This window comes from Phyllostomus discolor, chromosome 8 (genome assembly GCF_004126475.2).
Source record: "Phyllostomus discolor isolate MPI-MPIP mPhyDis1 chromosome 8, mPhyDis1.pri.v3, whole genome shotgun sequence".
Classification (NCBI taxonomy): domain Eukaryota; kingdom Metazoa; phylum Chordata; class Mammalia; order Chiroptera; family Phyllostomidae; genus Phyllostomus; species Phyllostomus discolor.
In genome coordinates this window covers 39,474,316-39,501,089 of record NC_040910.2, presented here as the reverse complement: position 1 = coordinate 39,501,089, position 26,774 = coordinate 39,474,316, and the positions used below count along the sequence as shown (strand labels likewise).

Sequence of the window (26,774 nt, the reverse complement as noted above, 5' to 3'; positions counted from 1 at the left end):
GAAGGCGGGTCCGCGATCTCGTCGCTCCCGTTCGCCACGGTCCGCCTCCCGGGCTCCGCCGCAGCGTCAGCCTCGGTCGGGCCTCGGCGCCGGCTGCGGCTCGTCGGCCTCAGTCCCAGCGCTGCTTGGTGCCCGTCGGCCCTTGTCAGCAACGCCTCGGGCCCTCGCTTCCTCGACGCCGGCCTAGCCCGCGGCTTCAGCTCCGGGATCCTGTCGGCGCCGCCCGCTCCCGGCCCGCCCCCTATGGGCCCCGGCTAGAGGCGCCGCTGCCGCCGGCTCGCGGAGCCCCGATGCTGGCCCGGAGGAAGCCGGTGCTGCCGGCTCTCACCATCAACCCCGCCATCGCCGAGGGCCCGTCCCCCACCAGCGAGGGCGCCTCCGAGTGAGTGAGCCAGGGCGGGGTGAGGACGGGTGGGGGGGGCGGATCCCCTTTGGTTGTGAGGTGGGGTAGAGAGGGCCCGTGAGAAGAGAGGATGGGGTAGGTGGGAGGGGTGGAGTCCTTGAGTGATGAAGTCCGTGGGGAGGGAGTCTTGGAAGTGAGGTCGCAGTGAGGGGAGGTTCCTGAGGGGAAAAGTGGGGGTGAAGGGCCCTAAATAGTGAAATTTTGGTAAGGGGGTCCCTGAGTAGTGAATGGGGGTGAAATGAGGTCCCTGCAGGAAAAATATGGGGTGTGGGGCCTCTGAGCAGTGAGAATGGAGTGGGTTGTCCCTGAATAGTGAATTCGGGGTAAGCGGCTGGGAGAAGGTGGGTCAGGCGGTCCCTCGTAGTGAAATCAAAGGCCGGGAGACCCTTGAACGGTGAGGTGGAGGGAGGGGGTCCTTGCATTCTCAGGGCAGGGTGAGTGAGGTCCCTGGGGGTGAGGAAGTCCATACTAGATGAAGGGAAAGGTTTGCCTGAGAACGAGGATGTGGGAGGGATCCCTGAGGGGTGGGGTGGGGGAGCTCTTTGAAGGAATTTGGGGGGAAGGAAGCTTGAGAAGATCCTGCTAGTTGGGGGCGGGGGAGAAGCCCCTGAAGCTGGGGGAGAGTGGTGAGGAGGCCCAGAGGCCTGGGGAAGCAGGGAGTGAGGAGAATTTGGGGGATAGGGGTGTAAAGGGAAATAGGAGGCACAGAGGAAGAAATGGGGACCTGCTGGGATCCCGGACAGCATATAAGCAAAGATTCTGGATTGACTGGATCAGCAAAGCTTCCAGGGGCTGGAGCAGTACAAGAGATTTGAGGGTCCGAGGCATTTGAGGGAGACTGGAGGATCTATGGGGAAAGGGGTGGAGAAAGGAGCATCCCAGGGTGGTGAGGTCACACGACAACAGAATCTCACTGTGTCAGGGAAAGCGAGGTCATGCCAGGGTGACTGCCTGGCCCCAGAAATCCCTATAGCCTCCCCAGTCCTGTCCTGTGTGGCGGAGCAGAGCAGGACAGTCCCAGAAGCCCCTGGCCGGGGTCCCTCTGCTGTATTTGTGGTGTGACCACCATGAGAACTGGCTGTGATGGGCGAATGGTGTGTGTTTAGTGCCTCCCTGGGGACTTGGCCCTCCGCAGACTGGGTGGGGGTTAGGAGGTGAGCCTTGATGTGCGTATTGACGTCTTTCTCTGTCTCCAAGCACATAACTCAATGTGGGGACATGTTCCTTATGTTCAAAAGTCTGCTCTTCCTCTTACTAGGTAGCTCTTTCTTCATATTCTCTTCTATCTGGTGTGTGATTTCCATCCCTTTAAGAATTTCTGTAGTGGAGGAAGCCAGCCGTTGGGATTCCAGGGTTTTTTTATAACCACAGTTGACTTGCCATTAAATTTAAAATGGATTAATCAGCTGACTTCAGAATGCATTTTAGATGTCATAGGGCAGACCTTCCAGAGTCTGGCCTCAAAAGTTGCCTTTCAACCCTCCAGTGAACGGAGCTGTGTCACATCCATTCATTCTTCGCCTTCCCTCTTCCATCCATCAGTGTCCTCATTCCTTTTTCATCAAGGTCTCAGTTCAGCAGGCATCAGGGAACACCTACTAGGCCCTCGAACTTGGCTCAGGGGGACACTGTGAGGAGCAGGGGCTATGAGCACATGCTGTGCAATCAGAGAGGATACAGGTTTGATTCCAGACACTGCCACTTCCTTGTACTGTGACCCTCGGGCTAGTTACTTAACCTCTCTGGGCATATCACCATATATGTGGGCTGGGTCTACAGAGATCCACCTCCTAGGAGGACTCCTGAGAATTAAACAAGATGGTGTGATGGTATTTACAAAGCTCTGGTACTCGCTCAGGAAATGACACCCACCCACCGCCTCTCAGCCACCTCTTTGCAGTACCAGCTCAGGTGACATTGCCCAGTGACAGGTCATCTCGTTCCTGGCCTGTGTGCCCCTTTCCTTGAACCTCTTTAAATTGTAGGCAAGTTACAGTCACGTTAGGATTGGAAAGTTCCTGAGAGAACACCCAGGCTCCCCCTTCAATCCCTTGCTCAGGTCCCCTGTATGAGATCTTCCCTGGGTGGGCAGTCAGCCTTAGCTTAGACACCTTCAGGAGTTGGTGGCCGAGGACTGTCCCAGGTGGCCCATTTTCCTGTAGAGACTTTCTCAGAGCTGTACTCACTCTCTGGCACAGTAGCCACTAAAATGTGGCTTATCCAAATTCAAGGCAGCTATAACTATAACATACAACCTGAATTTCAAAGACCTGATATGAAAAAAAGTAGTAAAGTAAATATATGCCGTTTGTTTATATTTATTGCATATGGAAAATTATTATATTTTTGATGGGTTAAATCAAATGTATTAAAATAATTTCACTTGATATATATATTTTTAATGTGGCTGTAAATTTTAAATTGCACACATAGCGTATATTCTAGCTTTTGGACAGCACTGGATTAGTTCTTGTGTTCATTGAGCAGAAGTCTACCTGCTGTTTCAGGGAGCTGATTTTTACTCCAGGATTTGGCTCAAACTCAAGACAACTAGTGAAAATAGCTGATTGTTGCAATTTCCTTTCAGAATTCCTTGAATCACTCAGTAAAGTGCAGTGTACATGTGGGTTTTTAAATAACTAGGCCCAGGAATGCGGGTGTGTGAATGCCTGATGTTTACAGCAGTGCTCAGGGTATAATAAGAGTGTGCTGGTTGAGTGTACTGCTCTGGAACTGTCTACACTGTTTAAATCAGGCCCCTCTTTTTCCCCTCCAGAGTCCATGCGTAATTCATGTAAATTACAACTTCTACCTTCTGCCCATTGGTTCTTGCTCTTTGCTCTGAGACCACTGAAAGTGAGGTTGCTTTTCCTGGGAGGGGGGCAGGCAAAGGGAGGAAAATTGGGGCAACTGTAGTAGCACAAACAATAATATACAATTTTTAAAAAATGAGTTTGCCTTCTTATCCTCATGAAGACAGGTGTCCTGGCCTGGGCCTTCACTTACCTGATGCCCATTCGTTTTTCCCTGGTTCCATGTCTCCTTCCAGTGTGGTCGGGAGCCTTGCATCAGGAAGGAAGGCTCCTCAGTCTGATACCAGTGCCATTGAACCAGGGCTGGTCCTCCAGGATCTAAGGTCTCCTAACCTTTGCGAGCAGGGAGAGAGGTGGTATCCTCAGTTCTTGGGGAGTCAGCCTTCTCCTCTGGGCAGCTGTGTGCCTGCAGGTGGTCTTTCTTTTCTGCTAGATCATCAGCCCCTCAAGCCCAAGAATCAAGTTTGATTCATCTCTGCATCCTCCTGGCTGCAAACCCAGGGAGGGCTTGGCACTCAGTGACCACATGGTAGCCTCAGCTCAGGTTGAGTCATTTCAGTAACTCATACACTCTTCACTAACCCTTGTCCTTGGGGTCTCTGCAGAGCAAACTTGGTGGACCTCCAGAAGAAGCTAGAGGAGCTAGAACTTGATGAGCAGCAGAAGAAGCGGCTAGAAGCCTTCCTCACCCAGAAGGCCAAGGTTGGGGAGCTCAAGGATGATGACTTCGAAAGGATCTCAGAGCTGGGAGCTGGGAATGGTGGGGTTGTCACCAAGGTCCAGCACAGACCTTCAGGCCTCATCATGGCAAGAAAGGTGAGAGGCGGCCAGTGGCAAAGCAGGCATTCTGTCCCCATGCTCTGTGGGCGGCGTGTGGTGGGGGCAGGTACCCCTAGAAACGGGAGAGCAGTTTGAAAGGTGCCAGCCTCTGCCTTCTGACTGGCTCCTGGGCTCAGAAGCCCTCCCATCAGTGGTGGGTTCTCGTTCCGGAAAATGAGCTTGGCTTCCAGTTAGAATGTGGCAATGCCGGCTTGCCCAAGCAGCTCTTCCCTTCCATCACTGACTTCTGCCTTTGGGGACAACTTAAATTCAGATTCCCAGAAAGTGAGTGGAGTTTTCGGAAAGAAGGGAGGACATTCAAGTCCCCTTAGAACTGGTGTCACCCTGAATTCACAACCAGGAGAAAGGACTGCAGGCCCAGGACAGGGCCTTCGCTGCGATGGTCCCTGGGCAGTGGGGTAACTAAACCACCTGTACGAGTCAGAATTCTGCAGATAAGCAGGACCACAAGGGTGTGGAGGTGGGGTGGGGGGAGGCATTTTAAGGGACTGGCTTGTTTGATCATGGCAAGTGTGAAATGTGCAGGGCAGGTCAGCAGGCTGGAGACCCAGGGAAGAGCTGTTGTTGCAGCTCAAGTCTGAAGGCCACTGGAGGCAGAATGACCTCTGTCTTTTCTCTTCTGGCCTTGGACTGATTGGATGAGGCCGCCCACTTAGAGGAGGGTCACCTGCTTTTCTTGGATTCTTAGGATTTCCACGTTAAAATACATCTAAAAAAATACCTTCCCAGTGACATCTAGACTTGTGTTTGACCAGACAGCTGGATACTGGGGACACATTAAGTTAACCATCACCCTACTCTTTAGTACAAACCTTGGCTCTGAGAAGTCCCGAGCCTCCCTCATCTGGGTGCCCAATGCAATATCCCACTAAACATGTGGGAATAACCCCTGGGAGATGTAGGGAGTGAGAAGAGGAGGGTGTGACCTTCTGGGGACATAGGCTCCTAAACACATAACTGAGGGAACTTCGTGTTAATAAATTGTTTAGTTCGTACAGTCATGTTCTTTTAGACTTAGAAAGCTACCTCTTCCTGGAAGCCCACTGTCCCGTCATTTCCCAATTGTATTCTCAGAAACCTGACCACCCTAGGCCCAGTGGATCAGCACAGGTTCCGCCTTTCCTGGGAATGATGTGCTTGGTTTCCATTGGGATTTAACTCTGTAGCTATTTCTCCTGCCTCTAGAGTACTGCCCTCCCTCCCGAAACCTATTTCTGTCCCCTTAGTGCAGGCAGCCTTTTCAAAACCAGAGCAGCCCCAGAAGTCTCTGGTCTGCCATTGCCTGAAGCACCAGGAATAAAAGGCAGATGTGAGGTTCTGACTGTGACGGGGAGGGGGGACTTGAGAAGAGTTCTGGTCAGAGTTTATATTAGGGACCCAGGGGTTCTGTTGGCCCAGCTGAGGTGTGTCAGGCATCCCAATGTGCCTTGTATAAATGTGAGCCCAGCAGTCTGTCTACAGCTTTATGACAGCCTGCAAAGTAAGACTTAGGAGTTTAAAATGGGGACAGACGAGTTCTGCAGTTGAGGGAGCAGTGCTGTCCCAATGCCAGCTTCTGGTGTGGCCCTTCAGTCTCGGAAGATGTCGCTGTTGGGGGGAGCTGGGTGAAGAGCACATGAGACTCTGCTGTTTTTGCAACTTTCCTGTGCTGCTTTAATTCTTTCAAAATAAACTTTTTTTTAAGGGTCCAAAAAATGGGGGTCAGGACCTCAGGTTTTGTTCCCAATAGACCTTAACCTCCTCCTCCCAGCACAAGGTCAGAGCAGTGTGGGCTATTGCAGGTGTTTGGCAAATACATTGAACAAGAAGGCTGTCTCGACGATTGGTGGTTCTGGGCTGTAACTCCCTGTGGCCCACGAGCCCTGGACTGGTCTCTCGGGGTCAGAGGCTCCTTTTAACCCATCTGGAGTGCCAGTCCACTTGGGAGGTCTGTTGCCTTTATTCAGCTGAGGGTACATGGCAAAACTGATGAGACAAAATGGTTTTTTTAGAAACAGTGACCTCAGTCTTTTCTCTGCTATCCTGGTTGGAATTACGAATTTCCAGGAAGCTGGGATGAATTCCACGCATTCTGAGTGTGTAGGATTATCAGATCTCCAAAGGTGGCCTGCCCGCAGGTGTGAGGGTGAAGGCTGGGTGGAGCTCCTGGACGCCCATACCACTCCTGCTCCGTGGGCCAGCGTCCCTCCAGTCCCTGCAATTGGCAAAGGATCATCCTAACCAGTAGGGCGGGCTGGGGAAGCAGCAAGACCAGTTCGGTAAGGCCCTAAGAAAACCGGCCTATTTCTACAGTCAGGCTTGTTCATGAATGTTTTCTGTACTCAGCACGGCTCTCCTACTCGTGCGTCCTTCCGAGGGCCCTAGGAACAAAACCTCTGCGTGATGACTTGGGCCAGGGGAGATCTTCAAAGAGTTTCACATGTTTGTTACGCATGCATGGCTCCCTTGACAACCCCGCCCTCTACTTAGAGCAGAGGAATGTGCACTTGCTTCTATAATGGTCATGTGACCCACCCAAGGCCACATAATAATACTAGCTACCATCTTTCAAGTGATTGCCCTGTGTCAAAGCCAGCTCTAGAACCTTGACACGTGTTCTCATGTAAATGGAGCAACCAAATAAATAAGTGGAGCAACCACTTCATTTTACAGGTGAGAAAACTAAGGTTGGGTTGGGTCTTACTTGAATTAGGTTTGAACCTTTGTGGCTGACCCTGACCCTGTGGAAGCTGTCAGGGCTTTGCCTCCAAAATCACTGTCTCTCTTGGCTAGTTTGTACCCCCCATCCCTGATCCTAGCTCAGATCTCCTATCCTGCTGTAGAAACTTCCTTAAACTCCTAGACAGGCTTGGTGTTTGGTTTGAACTCCCAGCACCATTCTGATCCTGGAACGGTGCGGTGAAAGGGCATAGGCTCTGGCCATCTGTGAACTCAGGCCCAATCCTGACCTGACCACTCACCAGCTGCGTGTCCCTGGGAACGAAATTCAATGTCTCAGAACCTGAACTTGCTCATCAGTGCAGGGAGGGCAGTTACTACCCCCACCCCTCACCCCCAGGGTTATCATCAGGGCAGATTGTAAGCACACGTGCTCAGAAGCATGCCCCTGTCTTCCTGTTCCTACTCTTTGCATACTCCTAGGGGTGGCTCCTGTTTGATCCAGAAGCTTTGCTTTACAAGCCCCACATATGATGAACCCAGTGAAATAGATCACATAGCAACAGCCCCTATGTTCCCTCTTTACCACATCTTTCCCAAAAGCCTCTAACTTCCTGGGGTCTTGTTTCACATTCGCCTAACTCCAGGCTTCCAGGACCTCTGGGATCCCATCCAGTTATACCCAGTTTCATCCACCACTTCCTCTTCTCCTTTAAAAGCCTGGTGGATTCTCGCTCCCCTGCTACTGATTCATCTCTGGCTCCTTTCAAGTTCTTGGTCGAGAACGGTTACTGAGCCCCTGAAATGCAGTTTCATTTGAATCAAGGCATGCTATATGTGTGCCAAAAAACCCCACAACTCATTAATATTTTTATGTTGATTGCAGATCATTATTTTTTTGATATGTTGCATTGAGTTAAAAGACATGAAAACTTCATTTCACCTGTTTCTTTTTACTTTATTAATATGGCAACTAAAGGATTTTTAAATTACATATGTGGCTCATGGTGTATTTCTGTCGGACAGCACGGGTCTCCATCACCCTGCACTGCCCATCCATCAGCCTCCCACCTTCCACACAAAACATCAAAGCTTCATTTTCAGATCCAGCATCTCATCTTTTCAAAGCATGTGTGCATACACATGTCGGGCATCTTGTAGGTGCAGCCTCACTGAAGGAGAGAGCGTGCTGGAGTTCTGGTGTGATTGCTGCCCTGGGGCTGGCCATGGGGTCCTGCAGTGTCCCAGGGAGTATAGCCAGGGCTGGGCTCTGCGAACTGGATTGGATCGAGAAGCAAATGCCTGAGGGGCCCTGAGGGCTGGAGGGCCCCAGCTAAGAAGGCACTGCGTGGGTATGGCCGGGCCACCAGAGATACCCTACTTCTAGGACCTGCCACAGTTCTCAAGGTTGCAAGGGTCATTGGCATGGGTTTATGAACAGGTGCACCTCCCCACACACACCCTGTGCTGCCCCTGCCCCCGAACTCAATACACACCCCTCAAACAGCCAACTCTTTGTCCCTCTTTCTGGAGTGCTGGCCCCTGGGTCATCTGAGTCCTGGGCTACCTCTCCATGATTCTGCCATTGGGGCACCTCCACCATAACTGGTCTTGTGTCATTTGCTTCTCCTACTTCCTGCTGACATGTCTCTGAACAGGGTCATCTCTGTCATCTGTCTCCTCATCGCTGACCCTTGTAACCAACTCTATGTAAATGTCTGTTGAGTTGATGGCAGTCATTTTCAGATACCTGTGATGGGCTCTGCCTCTCTGATAAAAGGGTATAAATCACCCCTTTTTCTCATCACAATGGCCAATACATTGAGGATTCGAAGTAGCCAGGACCTGGACCCACAGCCTTCACTCTGTTTTGCTGGGCAGTGGATCTTGGCTTGCTTAGGGTTTGCAGTTAAGTGCTACTCTTGGCATTTTGTCCACTGCCTTTTCTGAGTGTCTCCAGATGGTCCTTTGATTTCTCACCTTTTGAGATGTAATGAATTTGGTGACAGTCGTGGCTGGGAGCTTGAACTCAAGTGGAAGGGCAGCTGGGATCCTCGGGAAGTGCCCAGAGGCTCCCTCTGCTTCTGTCTCTAGCCTGGAGGTGGGAAGGGCTCCAGAGAAACCCACCCTTGAATGAGGGGCTGAGCAGAGGTGAAGTAGTCCCCTGCCATTCCATTCCCTGGGCTGGGTCCTAGGAAAGGCTAGCCCTTCAAAAGATTTGGTGGGAAGAAAGCTCCTCGGAACAGAGCTTCCCCTGGACCAGCTGAAAAATGTTTGCTCTGTTGATGGTTTGTTTGTTGTTTGCTTTTAATAGCTTTATTGAGATATAATTCACTTACTAGAACATTTACCCTTTTAGAGTATATAATTCAGTGTTTTTAGTATATTCACAGCATTGCGCATCCATCGCCAGGACCAATTTTAGAACATTTCTATCAGCCCCAGAGAAGCCCCAGCCCCTGGCAACCGTAAATCCACTTCCTGTCCCTGGATCTGCCTGTTCTGGACAATTCACATAAGTGGAATTATGCTCTGTGGTCTTCTGTGTCTGGCTTCTCTCACTGAGCATGTTTTCAAGGTCCATCCACATTGTAGCAAGTGTCCATGCTTCTTTTCAGGGTTGAGTGATATTCCAGTGCATAGATGGACCACATTTCATTTGTTCATTCACCAGTTGATGGACACTTGTATTGCTTCCATATATTAGCAGTTGTGAATCACTGCTGTGAACACACATACAAGTGTGTGCATGGATGTGTGCTTTCAGTTCTCCTGGGTACATAGATACCTATAAGTGGATTGGTGATTGATCTTTAATGCTGTTACGAGCACCTCAAGGGCAGAGAGCCGAAGTGCCCCCCTCTCCCTCCCTAGTGCCCCTCAGCAGCCTGCTCCTGAACCTGCTCCCCATTTCCTTGCAGCTGATTCACTTGGAGATCAAACCAGCCATTCGGAACCAGATCATCCGTGAGCTGCAGGTGCTGCACGAGTGTAACTCCCCGTACATCGTGGGCTTCTACGGGGCCTTCTACAGTGACGGGGAGATTAGCATCTGCATGGAGCACATGGTGAGTGCAATGGGGCACCCTGCACCAGGGCCCAGCCGCTGTCCCCAGAGCCACCTGGGCTTACAGCCAGGGAGATACGACAGGATAAAGGGTTCACGTAGAATGAGAAGGTGGCCTGTGAAAGGAGGTCTCTTGCCTGTGTTTGTCAGGATCCTGTCCTCAGAGACCACAGTGTACCTCTTTCCAGGGCAGTCCTCCTGGAGCTAGTCTGTGGCGTGTTAACATATAGGTATAGATTTCCTTCGTTTTTAAACACCAGACGTCCTCCTCCCAATTTCCTCCTCTGGGTACAAGGTACAAATCCTTTCCTGTCAACGTATAGGGAGCCGGCTGGCTCTTTTTTGCCACTGTCCAGTGTTCTGGCACCCTCATATTCCTGTAAGGGAATTTATTAAACTCTTCTATTTGTGGACACTGAAGTCACTGCCCCATTTAGAATGATGGTGCCTGAAATGTTCTTGCACAGAAGCAAATATCCCTGAGGGAGGAAGTGGTACCCGTCGAACTGTAGGGCCCAAGGATGCGTGTGATTGAAATTTTGATCAATGTCTCCAAAGTGCCTTCTAAAGAGAGTATGTGTACAGCCGTTTAGGAGCTGGGGGTATTTCATTTTGTGTTTAGAGAAGGGAGAGAGACACAGAGGCAGACATTGATTTGTCGTTCCACTCACTTATGCATTCTTTGGTTGCTTCTTATATGTGACCTGCCTGGCCATCAAACCCGTGACCGTGGTATATCAGGACAACACTCTAACCAACTGAGATACCCAGCCAGGGCCAAGGAGCTGTTTTAAAGATAAAGCCTGGGTCTGCACCTAGCTCAGATCTGTGGAATTAGAAGCTCTGGGGTGGAGTGTAGGCACCCATCTTTTTTTAAAACCACCAGAGTGAAGTCAGCTGCACCCCCGGTTAAGAAACTCTGGTCTTGAAGCTCAAAAATGGGTGGGATTGGGTGTAACAAAAGCAGAAGTGGTCAGGGCTGAAGGCCTTGAGGGGAAATGCTTCCGACCCTCTGCAGAGCCCAGTTGATCAGGTCCCAGACTGCCTGCTCCCTGGCTGGATGACAGGCTCCAGCCTGGCAGGGCCCTTGCAAAACCAGGATGCAGCATGGCTTTAGGGACCACAGCTTCAGTGACAGCTTCGGTTATGTCTTGCAAATGTGCTACCCATGACAGTTTTGTAATGAAGGCAGGAAACAAATTTGAGCAAGTGCCTGCACGAATGCATTGTGAGCAGGCTTCATGGGGTAACGGCTGACAGCTGGGAGGGAGTGCCCGCTAGAAGGCACTGCCCATGTGCTTTGCCAGTACCCAGCCTGAGATCCCCACCAGGCCTGCAGGAGCCCCATTCCTCACCTGGGAGAGGGAGATCCTATCTGCCTGCCTGTAGGGCAAAGTCACTGTGTAGACAAGAATCAAGTAGGGGAAAGGACGGAAGTCACTCTGTGGTCTGAGGGGAGCCTTTGTACTGCAGCCCCTCCTCCTTCCTCCCCTCCCTGCTCTCCCTGCTCCCCCTCCTCTCCTCCCTCCTTTTTCCCTCCTCTCCTGTGCTCTTGGCCACCCCTACCTATTCTCCCTGAACATCATGAGAATTTGAGCCCTGGCTGGTGTGGTTCAGTGGACTGAGCACCAGCCTGTGAACTGAAAGGTTGCTGGTTCAATTCCCAGTCTGGGCACATGCCTGGGTTGCAGGCCAGGTCTCTGGTTGGGGGCCCTGTGAGAGGCAACCTATATCTCTCACACACTGATGTTTCTCTCCCTCTCTTCCTCCCTTCCCGTCTCTAAAAGTAAACAAATAAAATATTTTTTAAAAAGAGAGAGAATTTGAAGGCATCTCCTTCCCTTGCATAAAATGGGGAGTGGCATAGTCTGGCACCTCTCTGCTCCCTGTTCTGTTCTTGGTGAAGGTAAAACATCAGTTTCCAGTACTAGGTGTCTGCACCTCAGCAGCACGCAGTCCAAGCCACCAGGAGGCAGAGGGCCAGTACTAGCCATTGTGTTTATTTATCGTGCTCATCCTTTAAAAGTTCTTAGTTGGATTTTTTGGTTCACTTTTGTACCAAGCATACCAGGATAGAACAACTATATAATGCCTCAGTCAAAAGACAAGCTAAGTCGAGGCCTGTGCTCTCCCCTGCTTTCTCCTGATTGGAGTTATGCTGCACGAAACTAGGTGGCCACTGGTTTTCAGGATTGAGATGAGCTTAAAGAGGGGGGCTTGGTGAGGGGGGCAGGAAGAGAGCAAATGACTCCAGATCAATGAAGGGGCTTTGCTGTCACCACTTCTTGTAGTATTTTCACATCGAATAAACCCCTCCAGAATTGATCCGTGTGTGTGTGTAGGTTTTCCCTGTTGGTGGGACATTTCTTCTTTGTGTGTTCCTGTGCCACATTGTGGGGCACTCCACATGGTGGTGGAGACAGCACCCTGGGGTCAGGCCTGAGCCCCACTGCCTACCTCTCAGCACGTGGCTCTGGATGGGATTCTCATCCCTTCTTGCCCATCAAGCCAAAGGTGGAGGTAGTGCCTTCCCCTGGCCCTGCTCACACTGGATGTTGAGTAAATATCACCATCATCGCTGGGGTCATTTTTCCATATTTCTCTGTCACTTTCATTTCTCTTTTTTCACCATGGTGACATCCCACCTGATCAGTATCCCACATTGTGGAACTGTTCCCAGGTAGAGGGCAAGGCTCCATGTCTGCGCAGGGCCATGTGGGAATTGGCCCTTATTTATCCTCGGGAAGGTTCCAGCTGCAGCTTTTGAGAAAAGATCCCTCATTGATAATAAAGCCCAGATTCAGCAGAGAACGTTATGCCTCATCTAGCCAGAGTGCATTGGCCTTTGGAGCGTGGGGACAGCAGGGCTAGCAGTTTCCGGGTGGCCTGAGACTGTTAGGGGGGAAACTCAGGCATGGACCCAGGGGACAGCAAGTACCTCAGGGCAGAGTAGCTGGGGAGCTGCTTACTGACCATTGAGGGGCTCTAGTCAAACCCACTGAAGAATGTGCCCCCACTTCTGTAAGAATGAAAAATCAAACCCATCGTCAGTAGGGGACCGGGCGGGGGGCGGGGGGATGCCACTGGACTGCTCTGCAGTAGAAACAAAGTCCGCCCATGTGAACCAAATTAGAAAATCCCCAGCGGGGAAAAGATGCATGATATGAACCCACTTGCGTATGTATTTAAAACTCTCTTTCTCTGTGCATATGGATGTGTATGCAAATGTGCAGAAGGATCTGGAACACTGTAAGTCACACTTGGAGGGAGGCAAGTGGAATCATTGGGGGATCAGAGTGTTACTTAGTTACACTTAAACGTTTATAAAAATACATGTTCATGTACTACCTGCTTGATAAAAGTAAGATTTTAAGAACGTTTAAAACACATGCACACAAAATGAAACTGTATGGTCACGCATAAAGATAGATTTGGGGTCAAAAAGACCTAGTTGTGACATCTCCTGCACCACATCCTGTGCATGTGACTTGAGTGAATGAGTTACCTTCTTAGGTGTAGACCAGGGGGCCTGGGGACATTGTCACAACTAAGGAGATGCTGGTGGAGGTCAGGGATGCTGTTCGACACTACACAGAATCCAGGGCAACCCCTACAGATAATGGCCCGGCCCAGGGTTCCCAGTGCCAAGGGGGACACCCTGTAGAGTGAGCAGTAGTGTCCTTCACGGAGATGCTTTGCGTTAACTCCTGAGACCCCGGCCTGGCGCCTGGCCCACCATAGCCTCCCTGGAGGTGTCCTCCCTGCAAGTCCTTACTCAGTGAGTGTCACGCACCTCTGAAAATTCGGAATGAAAAGGACCTATGTTAAGGAACAGGGATTACAGTTTAAAATTTTTTTTAATTCTTTTAAGGTTGATTGATAAAACAAGAAATGAGAAAGAATAGAAGGAATTTCCATCTCGCCCTGCAGGTTAGAGCGGAGCGGCCGGGCACCCTGGTCAGAGGAGGCTCACCTTCCTGGGTCCCTCCTCGGCCACACCCACCCTCTACAAATTTGGGTCCCTTACTTGTTGACAGAGTCACACACATTCTTAAGGCTTCAAAGTGCATTGGGTTTTTGGGTCTCTTCACCACAAGCACAGCTGTAGTGCCAGAGAGGGGAGACCTGGGCATCTCAGAGGCTTCTCCTCACCCCCAAGGGAAGCAGATGGTACCCCAAAGAAGTGGCACCTGTGGGGCCCCTAGAGCAGTGCAGTAGAGGGGACGCAGGCTCTGCTGTCCACCTGTCCGCCAGTTCAAATTCTGGCCTCGCTTAACCTCTGAGCCTAGGCTCCACTCTCCTCTCTGGAGCGCAGAGAATACGGCAGGCTCTGGCCCGTGGTTGGAATTTGGCCACGTCCACCTAAAGTCCTAGGGGGCCTGGCAGGCGTATCCTCAGAGCCCCACCTCTGAGGAGGCATCCAGCCAGTGCCAACAACACCCTGAGTTTTGGTCTCCAGATTTGTTGCCAGGCAGCCTTGCACAAGACTGTTATTTCTGTTATTTCCTCATTGTCAGGTGGATTAGGGGCTACGCCCAGGGTGCGGTGGGGAGGATCAACTGGGATGACCTGTGTCAGGTCCTTTACAGGACAATCCCCTGCATAAGGGTGGCAAGTACAGAACAAGACCTAAGGAAAGGGGCAGAGCTATCACCCCCAGGTGTCCTCTGTGCCCCTGAGACAGCAGGTCCCTTCCTAACTAAGCGGGGGGTGTGGCAGGGGAAAGGCCAATCTGCTTAGCTGCCTTTCTCCTATGGTGGGCGCTTGTGGGCATCACCTTTGCTTTCAGTCCCTGTCCCACTGGGGCTGTGACAAGAACCCAGAAGTAAATAGGTCTATCTCATACGCCCTTGAGGTGGTTTCAGTTGCAAGCCTGGTGGCTGGGCCTGCTGCTGTCATGGCAGCCTCAGGATGGCTGAGTCACAAGGAGCACGCAGGTACTCTTTCCACTTCTGCACTAGATGTGCCGTCCTGAGGCCAAGGGGTGCCTTTAGTTGTGTTCTGGCCCCTGTTTCCCATGGAGAGAGAAAGGCATCAGCTCTCCAGGCACCAGGGAAATGCTGCGTCTCTATACCTGTCACTTGAGCGTCCCTCTGGGATTCGTCTCTGCAGCAGCCCCACCTGGCCACCTGCTCAAAGCACTTGCTTTCTCTCTCCTGTGCTGCCCCCAGGACGGTGGCTCTCTGGACCAGGTATTGAAAGAAGCCAAGAGAATTCCAGAAGAGATCCTGGGGAAGGTCAGCATTGCGGTGAGTGTGCAGGCACCACTCCCCTGGCCGGCGCAGCACTGGGAGTGGGCATATGCTCCTAGCCCCATGCTAGGCTGCTTTATTCTTGTTCCTGCCCTCTCACGAGGCTGGTGGTATGTGTCCACCTCACCTCCTGCAAGAGGGAGAGTGCTGGCGCCAGTCTCCACCAGTTGTGGTACTGAACAGGGGCATCCCTTTGCCCATAGAATAGGAGCAATGCTTTCCTGCCCCATATAGGTGCCAGGACCCTGGTGGTGTGGTCCCAGGCACCTAGCATCCCCCAGAGCAATATCTTGAGTGTTTCCTCTCTGACTTGGTGACAGAGCCACCACACCCTTCACCCAGTCAGTCTGGGGAAGGTCCTCAGCACAGCCTTGGCACCACAGCACTCGACAAATGACACGTATTGGGTGGGTCCAGCTTGTGAGGCAGGGTGGTTAGCCAGACACGCACAGCCTAATAGTGTGTCAGGCCTTGTCTCAGCTTCTGTGGGCCTCAGCCCTCCCCGGAGACGGAGGAGATGGCAGTGGCTGCCTCGTGGGTGGATGAGTAGGTGGGTGGCTGGGTGAGAATCAGTGAGGTCGGCATCTGTACCCACCAGTGCGGGTGGCACTGCCATCACTTTGGTTCTTCTCTTGCTTGTCCGTCTGAAAATGAGTTTCCTGAGCTGGTCCCACGCTCTGTTGCCGCTCAGATCTGGCCCATAGGCCTGTCCAAGGAGGCTTCCCCACATGGTGCTTGCCCTGCTGACCTCCTACCCTGTGGCTCCCTGGCAGGTTCTCCGGGGCCTGGCGTATCTCCGGGAAAAGCACCAAATCATGCACCGAGGTAAGATGCACAGGAACCCCTCCCGCACTGCTGGAGCCAGTGGGTGGGGCCTGAGCCACACCTCACCCACTGGCTCTGCCCTCAGATGTGAAACCATCTAACATCCTCGTCAACTCCCGAGGAGAGATCAAGCTGTGTGATTTTGGGGGTGAGCGGGGCAGCTCATCGACTCCATGGCCAACCTCCTTCGTGGGAACTCGATCCTACATGTCTGTAAGTCCTCCGAGAGGCATTTTAACACTGCCTGCCATGTCTTTCTCCCTCTCCCATTGACTCTTCCCCGTTTTCCAGAAGCTTTCCAAAAGCCTGTGTGTCCTCATGATATACTTTCTTCTTTCTTTGCTGGATTTCTTCTTTGCAAAATTCTAATTTCCACCATGTTCTCCCTCAGGTTTGTCTCTGGGAATGCCTGCCTGGGTCCTTCTCACTGGTCATAGAAATCCAGTCAAGGAGAGTAGTCAGTTAATTTCTGAGCCGAGAAATTAGCCCTCGGGTATTTTAGGACACATCTGGGTGATAATTGGAGCAAATTCTGAGAATTTTGTCTTGGAATTTTTTTTAAAAAGACTCTAGTCTTGGAATTTCTGTCTTTCTTGGGCCAGTCATCCTTTTCCAGAAGTGCCAAGGGTTTGTGTGGGGTTTAAAGGGCTGCTCCCAGTCCTGGATGGAAGCTTCTGTCTCCCAAGGTGGGTGGAGGGGGAAACAGAATTGCTCTGGTCTCTGGAGGGGTGGCAGCGGTCAGGATGGGGCTGTAAGGGAGCAGTAGAGAGACACTCAGATGCCGCCCTGGCCCAGTGAGCCACCGCAGGTTGCAGTATTCACCTGTCTCCCTCTGGACCTTTCTTTCCTCTGTCTTACCCGACAGCCGGAGCGGTTGCAAGGCACTCACTACTCGGTGCAGTCGGACATCTGGAGCATGGGCCTGTCCCTGGTAGAATTGTCCATCGGAAGGTACCCCATCCCCCCGCCGGATACCAAGGAGCTGGAGGCCATATTTGGCCGGCCCATGGTTGATGGGGCAGAAGGAGAGCCTCACAGCATCTCACCACGCCCAAGACCCCCCGGACGCCCCATCAGTGGTACGGCCTAAGTCTGGCCCTTCTAGTTTGGATGGGCAGTGACCTGTGCAGGGAATGCCATGTTGGAAGATGGCAGCTGCCTCCCCTCTGGCCCCTCTTGGCACCACCTGTCCCCTGGGTCATGCTAACTGTGGTCAGCAGTCCTCAGATGGTCCTGAGGCTTCTAGGGACGTGCTGGAAGCAGCGCCCCTGACCTGTGCCATCCAGGACAGCTGCACCTGTTGTCACCAGCTGGTGGGATCTAGAAGCCAACCCCTCAGCCAAGCCACTGGTTGGGTTGGTTTTTTCAACATTTTATCACAAAAATATCCAAGCATACAGAAAGGCCAAAAAGCCAGTGGATGTCTATCTGCCCGCTGCCCAGCCGCTGCCCCGAACGTTCTGCTGTGTTTGGGCCAGGCCTTCCTGGAAGACCCAAAATTGAAGGGAATCTGACTCAAAATTTCCCTGGATGGTTTGTGGGACACACAGGCAGCACAGCAGGGGAAGGGACAGGAGGCTAGGGGGCCACTGGGCTCCCAAACAGTTCTTGGTGGTTACCTATGAGGCAGTGGGCTAAGGGGTGCAGGCTGATGCTTCCATCACTTTGAGGGAGGGACAAGGGGGTGGGACACAGATGAGGTGGTAACCTGGGAATAGCACTTGACAGGAAGGGAGTCGAGTTCAATGAGAGTCCAAAAGCACATACAATGGACTGTGCTCAGTTGGTTTCATAACAGTTTTATTGAGATAGAATTCAAGTAGCATATGATTCCCTCTTTTCAAGCATATAGTTATATAACTCAGTGGACTTTGATATCCTCATTAGTTATCCAACCATCACCTCTATCTAATTCCAGAACATTCCATCACCCCAAAAGGAAACCCCATTTCTACCCCCACTCCAGCCCTGGCACCCACAAGTCTACTTACTGTCTGAGTGTGTTCCAGACATCTCACATAAATGGAGTCATCCAGTGTATGAGCCTTTATGTCTGGCTTTTCTCACTGAGCATTGTATTTTCATTCTTTCGTTTTTAAGATTTTACTTACTTATTTTTAGAGAAAGGGGAAGAAAGAGAGGAAGAGACATTGATCAGATGCCTCTTGTCCTGACCAGGAATTGAACCAGCGACCTTTCAGTTTTGCAGACCAGTGCTCAATCCACTCAGCCACATTGCCAGGGCGAGTGTCTTGTTTTCAGGGTTCATCCATGTTGTAGCAAGTGTCAGTGCTTTATTCCTTTTAAAAATACATATATATTTTTTAAAGATTTTATTTATTTATTTTTAGAGGGTAAGGGAGGGAGAAAGAGAGGGAGATAAACATCAGTGTGGTTGCCTCTCATGCAGCCCCCACTGGAGACCTGGCCTACAACCCAAGCATGTGCCCTGACTGGGAATCAAACTGGTGACCAATTGGTTCAAAGGCTGGTGTTCAATCCACTGAGCCATACCAGCCAAGACAGTGCTTCCCTCCTTTTCATGGCCAAATAAGATTCCTTTGTATGGATGGACCATGTTTTGTGTCCGTTCACCATTAAGGGACACTCACACTGTCAAATGATGATGCTCACAGTGCTCCCACCACAGTGGTAAATAGTCCCACCACATTTTCAGATCCAGACTTTCCCCTTTACTGGGGCCACAGTCAGACTGCCAGGGTGTTTTGATTTCCTCTACAGGAGAATCTTGCCCCCATCGGTGTCCTCAGGCTTTGCCTCTGTGCCTCCCAGTCCAACTCCCTAATGGCCTCCTTGGTGTTCTTCTCCAGCCCCTTCCCAGCTGAGAGAAGTGGGTCACGCCCAGCCACCTTGGCCTGCCAGCACCTCCTCCAGCCCTCGTGCTCATTTCAGGACAGGACAGAAGGCGAAAGTCCAAATGTCAAACCCAGACCTGGCCAGCTGAGTCTAGGACAGGTCAGCCACCCCCAGCCCGCCACTCATCCTGAGGTGCATCTGAGGCTATTGGCTGTCTACACCTGAAGCTCCATACGAGGCCACATGGCTTGCAGTCAGCAAGCCACCACCACCGCACCCTGCACCTTTATGCCGCTGAGCACAAGGTTGTGACGTTGGCACCACCTGGACACAGCGCCATGCCAAATGTCTGACTGCTCAGGCAATGCTCCTGTTCATTTTGGTGCTTTATTTTGTATTTTAATTCATTAGGAGTGAAGTTACTTTCCCAGAAAGTAAACTTAGTGGCCAGGCCAGGGGAGCCTTCCCCAGTTCAGGCCAGTGAGGGCAGAAGAGTACCTGGCTTATTCCACATGCTCAGACCTTAATGCCCAGCGGAAAGACACCGGCCACTTGCCCATCTCACCCCCATTTCTGTTTCTCCCCTGCGCAGGTCATGGGGTGGACAGCCGGCCAGCTATGGCTATCTTTGAACTGCTGGACTATATTGTGAATGAGGTGGGTACTGTAAAGCATGTCTTCATGCTGACAGAATTACGCTGTTCCTACGTGAATGCATTACCAAAAAGAGGAGGACATATAGACTAGATTTTGTTGGGGAAGGGTCCGTGGAGAGAGTCGGAGACAGTTTTCTTTCTTTCTTTTTTTAAACAAGATATTATTTATTTTTAGAGAGGGGAAGGGAGGTAGAAACATCAATGTGTGGTTGCCTCTCATGTGCCTCCAGCTGGGCACCTGGCCTGCAACCCAGGCATGTGCCCAGACTGGGAATCGAATCTGCTACCCTTTGGTTCGTAAGCCAGCACTCAGTCCACTGAGCCACACCTGGAAGCTGCTGGCAAAGGAGATGGGTGCCCCCTCCACCTCTAGCAGGGTGAAGGGGCAGTGCTGGGAGAGGTGTGTCCCGAGGGTCCCTGAGTGCCATGCTGCCCTCACACACAGGGCTGGGAAGTCCACTCTGCAACCCTAGGGTCATCGTGAGCATCTGACTCCCGCCTGTCTGTTCTCTCCCACAGCCTCCTCCTAAGCTGCCCAGTGGTGTCTTCACCCAAGACTTCCAGGAGTTTGTGAATAAATGGTGAGGTGCCACAGCCTCCAGTGCAGTCTTGGGTGGGCAGGGCTGGGTGCCAGGCCCTCAAGTTCACCTGCCTCCTGGAATGGGCAGGCCACCAACACTCCCAGCCATCAACCTAGATGTGTCCTTCCTTACTGGCCCCCACCCAGGCCCCTCTTCCAAGCCTACCACTCAGGACTGCTGGGTGGATGGCAGCATCCGGTGGGACACCTGTGGTCGCCTGAGAGCCCAGATTCCCTTTCCAAGGCTGCTAAGTCACTGTGTTCAGCTGCCGTCCCCAGCTCATCCCTCCTCCTAGAGTGAACCGGCATCACGGGCACTTTGGAAGTAAAGCTGTTCTCACCTTCCTCGAGCACACTCCCCTAGGCCCTCAAGTCCTGCTGCCCACCAGCTTCTAAACAAGCCTTTCTAGCCAGATTCTGGGAAGTGGTCATCTGTTCTGGGCGATCCCACCCTCTGAAAAGAGCCTCAAGCCAGAGACCAGGAGGGAGGGGCCAGGGTCACCCCACTTACCTTTAGAGCCATCCAGCCTGCCAGGGCTAGCTGCCATTTGGAGACTGCATAACTCGCAGCTGCAAACCTACCAGGGGGTGAAGGTGCTACTGGCCTTTGGTATGACCTCTGGCCAATGCCGTGTGGGCCAGATCCAGTTATCCTTTATCCTTGTGAACATTGTTATATCCATGCAAGGTTTTCTCTGTGTTTGAAGAACTATTCACCCCAAGCTGCTTTGAGCAGCTGTGTTTAGGCAGTTCTGCTTTTCTGGAGGAAAAAGTTCCATTTTGATGATCGGACTCCCAGACTTGGGGGTTTTACTGGAAACGGAGCTGTGGTTGCTGCTGGGCCTCTGACTTAGCAGCAGCTGGGGGTTTCCCCACCTTCGTCCCCTTTCCGTCTTGTCCTGGCTTCAGACCCCTGCCCTTCCCTGCCCGAGGCCTCCTGCCCTTACACCACAGGGCAGCACTGGAGCCCTCGCCCCTGGCGACCAGGCAGCAGAGTGACAGCAAGTCCCCATGGCCACCAAATAACTGCTCTGTCTTGTCTCCCCATGCTCCATCTTGTTGTCCCACCTCATGGAACGCCCAGCCTCATTAAGAACCCAGCCGAGCGAGCGGATCTGAAGATGCTCATGGTGAGTGATGCGGATTTTGGGATCACTGGGGGCGCAGACTGCCACCCTGGGTACCCAGGAAAGGAAGACCCTGGCCAGGCCTCCTGACCTAGCTTTTGTCATGGGGTGTTGGAGGACCCCTGTGAGCTCCTCGTCCACAGTGGGAATGATCCAGAGCGGTCTCTGCCCTCTCAGCCCTTAGGGGAACATAAGGACTTGAGCCATGCCTGGGTGGGATTGTTTCTGGAAAATGATGGGCTCTAAGTCCCCTGGGCCACTGTGGGCTTGTCAAGTCTCCCGCAGGTCAGGGAGGTCATAGAGTTGGTGCCTTCCTTTCATGTCCCACGCCGTTCAATGTCCTTGAAAACCAAGGTGGCCACTGAAACTCACCTTCACCTCTCCAGACCTTTGCACAGGACGCTGCTTCCTCCTAGGGGATGCTTCCTGTCCCTCTTCAGGCTTGCCTGCAGCACCTCCTCTGAGAAGGCCTGGCACCTCGTCTAATCCCACTGTGCTATTAGTTGTGGCAACAGACGATTTCCCGGTTGTAGTCACTGTCTGCTATGGTCGGGATAGGAAGCCTAACCAGGAGCACTGTGTGGGAAGGGTGTGCGTGATACAAGAAACCCACGGCCACTGTAAAAGATGCAAACATGAAATAGAGAAACACGTTTATGTTGAAATCCCTGCTAGTGCTTAGTGCCTCCCCCTCCCCAGCTTTCCCATTCGCACTGTGCAGGGCAGCCTTCCAGGTCTCTCTGTGCCTGAGGAAGACTCGCGGCTGTTGGGGGCTAACTTTGCACCACTGCCCCTATTGCCCTAGAGACCACAGGAGTTCTCTTCCCTTGTTTGGCTTTTCACCCAAACCTGGACCAACCTTCAGGAAGACGAGGGTGGTCTTGCCTGCCCCCAGCTAACATAAGAAGCGGGCAGCAGTTGGGGCCCTGGCAAGGTGCCTCAGATGATTGGAGCATCATCCCATACGCCAAAAGGTTATGGGTTTGATTCCCAGTCTGGGCACATAACTAGGTTATAGGTTCTGTATCCAGTCAAGGCATGTATGGGAGGCAACTGATCAGTGTTTCTCTCTTTCTCTCTTTGTCTCTGCCTCTCTGCCTATCTCTCTAAAAAGTATATCCTTGGGTGAGGATTTTTTATTTATTTTGTAAAGATTTTATTTATTTATTTTTAGACAGGGGAAGAGTAGAAGAAAGAGAGGGAGAGGAACATCAATCAATGTGTGGTTGCATCTCGTGTGTCCCCTAGTGGAGACCTGGCCCACAACCCAGGCATGTGCCCTGACTGGGAATCAAACCAGTGACCCTATGGTTTGCAGGCCGATGTTTAACCCACTGAGCCACACCAGCCAGAGCAGGATTTTATTTATCTATTTACTTATTTACTTATTTATTCATTCATTTTATTTTTAGAGGGAATTTTTTTAACATTTACTATGCATTCACAGTGTCTTTTTTTTTTTTAAGACTTTTTATTTTATTTATTTTTAGAGAAGGAAGGGAGGGAGAAAGAGAGAGAGAGAAACATCAATGTGCGGTTGCTGGAGGCCGTGGCCTACAACCCAATATGTGCCCTGACTGGGAATGGAACCTGCGACACTTTGGTTCACAGCCCGCGCTCAATCCACTGAGCTATGCCAGACAGGGGGATTTTAAAAAAATAAAAAATAAAAATACAGGCAGCAGTCGGGGTCTTGATGTCACATGGGAAGACTAGACCCCTCTGTGGGCTCCAGGGCCCTGCCCTCCTGCCCTGGGCCACCCCTCTGGGTTCACCCTAGTCAGAGAAGCCTCCACTCACCCTACCCAACCCAGGACCAGAAAGCTCTAGTGTTCTGCTATTCCTGCTGGGACCCCCAGCCATGGGTGGCTATCTAAATTAAATTACTTAAAATGAATGGATGCACAAACCTGTCTTTCAGCCTCACCAGCAGTATTGAAAGGGCCCAGGAACCTTTTGTGGCTGGGGGCAGCCATACCGGATGGGACTTGCAAGAACTTGTATCCTCACAGGCAGTTCCGTTCCAGATCATATGGTCTCATCTGGAGCTACTCTGCCTGCAGGGGATACTAGGTCATGTCTGTTGATATCTGTGGTCATCACGACTAGGGATACTCCTGTCATTGAGTGGGTGGGGGCCACACATGCTGGTTGCCATTTCAAAGTACCCAGGGCAGCCCCCCACAGGGACTCACCTGGCCCCAGTGTCAGTAGTGCTGAGGCAGAGACACGGGTCCGGGGGGCTTGTGGCAAGCCTCCTTTTCCCCAGAGACCCTGTGCTACATCTGGGTGGCTTCGGGCACGGCACCTCCCTGCTCTGGGTTTGCTTTCTCTCCCTGTCCTGAGTGCGTCCCTCTGCGCTGGAGGACTTTTCTGTTTTGGGGTTTTAGTCGGGTGGCCTGCCAGGTCTGAGCAGAAGCCTGGTCCCTTCCCCCTCCCTACAGACACCGGGCTGTTCACAACACCTCTTCTTCCCTTTCAGAACCATGGCTTCATCAAACGGTCCGAGGTGGAAGAAGTGGATTTTGCTGGCTGGCTGTGTAAAACGCTGCGTCTGAACCAGCCCAGCACGCCTACACGTACCGCTGTGTGATGGGTCCAGCAGGCAACCTGTCTGAGTCCTGTCTACTTGCCCTTCCCGCCCAGGACAGACTGGCTCCTCCCCTCCCTCTCCTGCCGAGCCTGGAGGAGACGACATGCACACGGCGGCACATTCACTTCCTCTTCCACCTGTCCCGGCCGAGGGCCCTCTGCTCTCTGGGGAAGGGTGATACTGCCCATGTTGTCTCTCAGAACCTGCTTACCTAGGTTTAAAAACACAAAACAAAACAGGGAAAGAAAAAGCAAACCAAGCCCATTGTACTTGTTCCATTTGTTCTTTGAGTGTCAGCCTCCGGTCCCACCCCAGGAAGAGCAGCATCCCTTGAAGCAGCCCTCGCCCCCAGCCAACCGGGCCACAGAGAAATTGGGGTCGGGTGGCGTCGGGAACTGGCTTTGCCCTTTTTGCAAAGGGATGAAGCCTCAGAGGGAACCCCAGGACATTGGCATCTTTCAACAAAACAGGAAGCACTGCCTTGCATTTCTGTGTGTCATCCCCTTGCCTGACACCTGTCCCCTGAAAGGTGCCCCTCAGCAGCCCCAAAGAGCGGCCAGCCAGTTGGTTGTCATGAGGTCCACTTCCCCCCGGCCATTGCCGCCTCCTGTCATGCAGCCTGGAACAGGCAACCCTGCCTGTCGTCAGCAGAGTGTGGCCAGCCCCAAAGGGGTCCTGGTCCTCTCCTGTGCCTTAGGAGCAGTCAGTTCAAGCCTTCACAGTGGCAACCGAGCTGCCACTCGACTCAGTGGAAAGGAAGTGTTGGGTTTCCAAGCTGTTGGTGTGGTTGAAACCCCCAGCCGATCCAGTAGATAAGGCCTGTGCTCCCCTCGCCTGCAGATGTGGGCGGGTGGCACCCTCAGTCAACTCTGTTCGCCTGGAGTGAACCAAGAGTGACCACCCAGGGCACGTCACTCTTCTGGGCCCTTGAACTGTTCATCCGTAGCTGGCTGTAAATAAAACAGTGACAGGAGGTTGTCCCAGTTCCCGTGTCTGGTGGGGTGGCCAGCCTCTGCCTTCAGGGCTTAGACAGTAGGAAGTGGGGGAGGCCAGGCTCCCCTCCTCCAAACTGAAGATGTTAAAGCTGTCAGCCGCCCCCTCAATACTTCCTGATGGCGTGAAACAAGCTGATACTTATCTGTGGCGGATCTCTCGGGGGAAGGGCCCTCTGAGCGGGTCTTGGCCTGGTGCGGTCCAAGCTGTCCCCGGCTTTCTGGAGAAGGTGCCGCAGAGATCAGTGGCTTGTGGCCCTGTGGGAACTGCTAGACCCTTCTTTAGGGAGACCCACCTAGTCCCCCATGTTTTTTTTCCTGTGGACACCAAAGATAAGACTAGTTGGTTCTTTCAACCAGTCTTCCAGGGTTCCGCCACTTCATATTTTTCCCCCAGAGTCTCACCTGACTTAGAAGAAAAAGGTCACCGAAAGTTAATGAAGGTGTTGCTCTGTGAGTACCCCAGCTCCCTCAGGGCTGTCCCCAGAAGGGGGGAAAGGGGCCCTGATGTGGGACCTGCAGTTCAGTCTTGGCCCAAGGCTGCCTGGCGCTGGTCACAGACGGTCACATCTTTGGGCCTGCCCTGTACACCTCAGGGCCCCATTAGTGTGGAACCAGCTACCATTTACAAGAAGTAATAGACCACATTGATGGGGGACGGAAGAGAGCTAGGAGTGGGGTTCGGGGTTGGTAGGGAGTGGAGGGGGATGGTTTGAAAGTGGGTGCCTCCATGGGCATTGACAGGTCTAGGTGCTGCCTGCAAGGCCCCCGACCCCCAACGACACAGGCCACTCTGCGCTCTATGCTATATTGTTGCTTTTGCCAGGATCCCTTGGTGCTTCTGGAAAGGTCTGGAGAGAAACGAGCTTTCTCTTCCTGCTCTGCATTAGAACCAGGCTCCTAGAAAGTGGGGATCACACCAGAGTGTGTCTAAGCCACTGCCAGCTGGGTTTCTGGGTGTCTTGCCCCCTTTTCCCTGGGAACAACCCCAGACTTTGGCGCCCTCTGATTCGACACCACAGCCACTGCAGTTCTCAGCCCAGGCCTGACTGCTCCCAGCTGCCTGGCCACAGGTGGCTGCAGACCTGGGGCCTGCACCCCATCCCAGCAATGTAGTCAAGTTCTCTGTTGCAGGAGGGCGAGCTCTTTCATAGAACTCATGACTGCCCTTGGTTTTGGGCCCTCCTGACACGTAGGGGTCCAGGCAGAAGTCATCAGGACTCTGCCCTGGTTCTCAGGAATGAACAAGTGTTTTGTATGCCTGTGTTGAGATTTCTCATGGCTGTTCTTTAAAAACCCGGGACAGCCCTGGCTAGTGTGGATTAGTGGATTGAGTGCTAGCCTGCAAACCAAAGGGTCATTGGTTCAATTCCCAGTCGGCACATGCCTGGGTTGCAGGCCAGCTCCCCGGTGTGGGGCACACAAGAGGTAACAGTGTGGTTACACACTGATGTTTCTCTCCCTTTCTCTTTCCCTTCCCCTCTCTAAAAATAAATAAAATAAAAAATAAATAAAACCCCGGGACAGCCAAGTATGAGAGATGACACAACCACCGTGTTAGGGAAGGTGTGTGGACGTGGCAACACCTGTGACCCTCAGCACCCCTCTGTGTGACCTCTGTCCAAAAGTAAAAAATCGGGAAACAAATGGTGAGCTTTAGAATCTTGCATAATGGGTGTTCTTTTGTTTATTTAGTTGTTCTACGTGGGGGTTTTGGTGCTTGGTTTGCAAGAAGAAAATCTCAAGTGCATTGTCGATGCAAGAGTGCAGCTCAGCAGCACTTTACATGGCCATGTACTGTCCCCTGGGTCCCCCACATGGTCCCTTTCTGTGGTGTTTGTGCCTTGCAGCCATGAGTAGTCACTGCAACAGCCCAGGGGTGATCCATGGAATGACACATCCCTCGGCTCCAGTAGATGTGACGGGCTCGATCTATCCAAATAGTTGATTTATTAAGTGATGCCCCCACCACCACCACCACCACCTTCAGCCTGTCGAATTCTCAGACTCATTCAGCCCAGCCCCTGGATGGGTTGCATTTTCTTCTGTGAGCACCACAAACGTTACAGAGTAGGGCAGAGCGGGCAAATCATGAGAAAAAAAGGACTGCAAAACCTGCAGACCGATTCCAGGCTGGGGTCTCAGCAATTT

The 26,774-nt window shown here is 52.2% G+C and overlaps 1 protein-coding gene across 1 annotated transcript; it reads left to right on the top strand.

Annotated features, from left to right (window-relative positions):
- Positions 1–25,044, top strand: MAP2K2 (mitogen-activated protein kinase kinase 2). The gene is made up of 11 exons (XM_028520939.2): positions 1–382; positions 3,822–4,032; positions 9,636–9,782; positions 14,953–15,030; positions 15,807–15,858; positions 15,944–16,071; positions 16,724–16,937; positions 19,268–19,332; positions 19,851–19,912; positions 20,996–21,041; positions 23,521–25,044. The coding sequence occupies exons 1-11, from the start codon at positions 291–293 to the stop codon at positions 23,629–23,631; spliced, it is 1,206 nt and encodes a 401-aa protein (XP_028376740.1). The 5' UTR covers positions 1–290; the 3' UTR covers positions 23,632–25,044.
- Positions 25,045–26,774: the final 1,730 nt, after the last annotated feature.

What these genes read in the sequence shown, in the direction of transcription:
- MAP2K2 (XM_028520939.2), top strand. Translation starts at nt 291, where the DNA reads ATGCTGGCCCGGAGGAAGCCGGTGCTGCCGGCTCTCACCATCAACCCC. An exon ending in TGGGGAAGGTCAGCATTGCG is followed by an intron (nt 15,031 to 15,806) that starts GTGAGTGTGCAG and finishes GCTCCCTGGCAG; the next exon opens with GTTCTCCGGGGCCTGGCGTA. An exon ending in TGGACTATATTGTGAATGAG is followed by an intron (nt 19,333 to 19,850) that starts GTGGGTACTGTA and finishes TCTCTCCCACAG; the next exon opens with CCTCCTCCTAAGCTGCCCAG.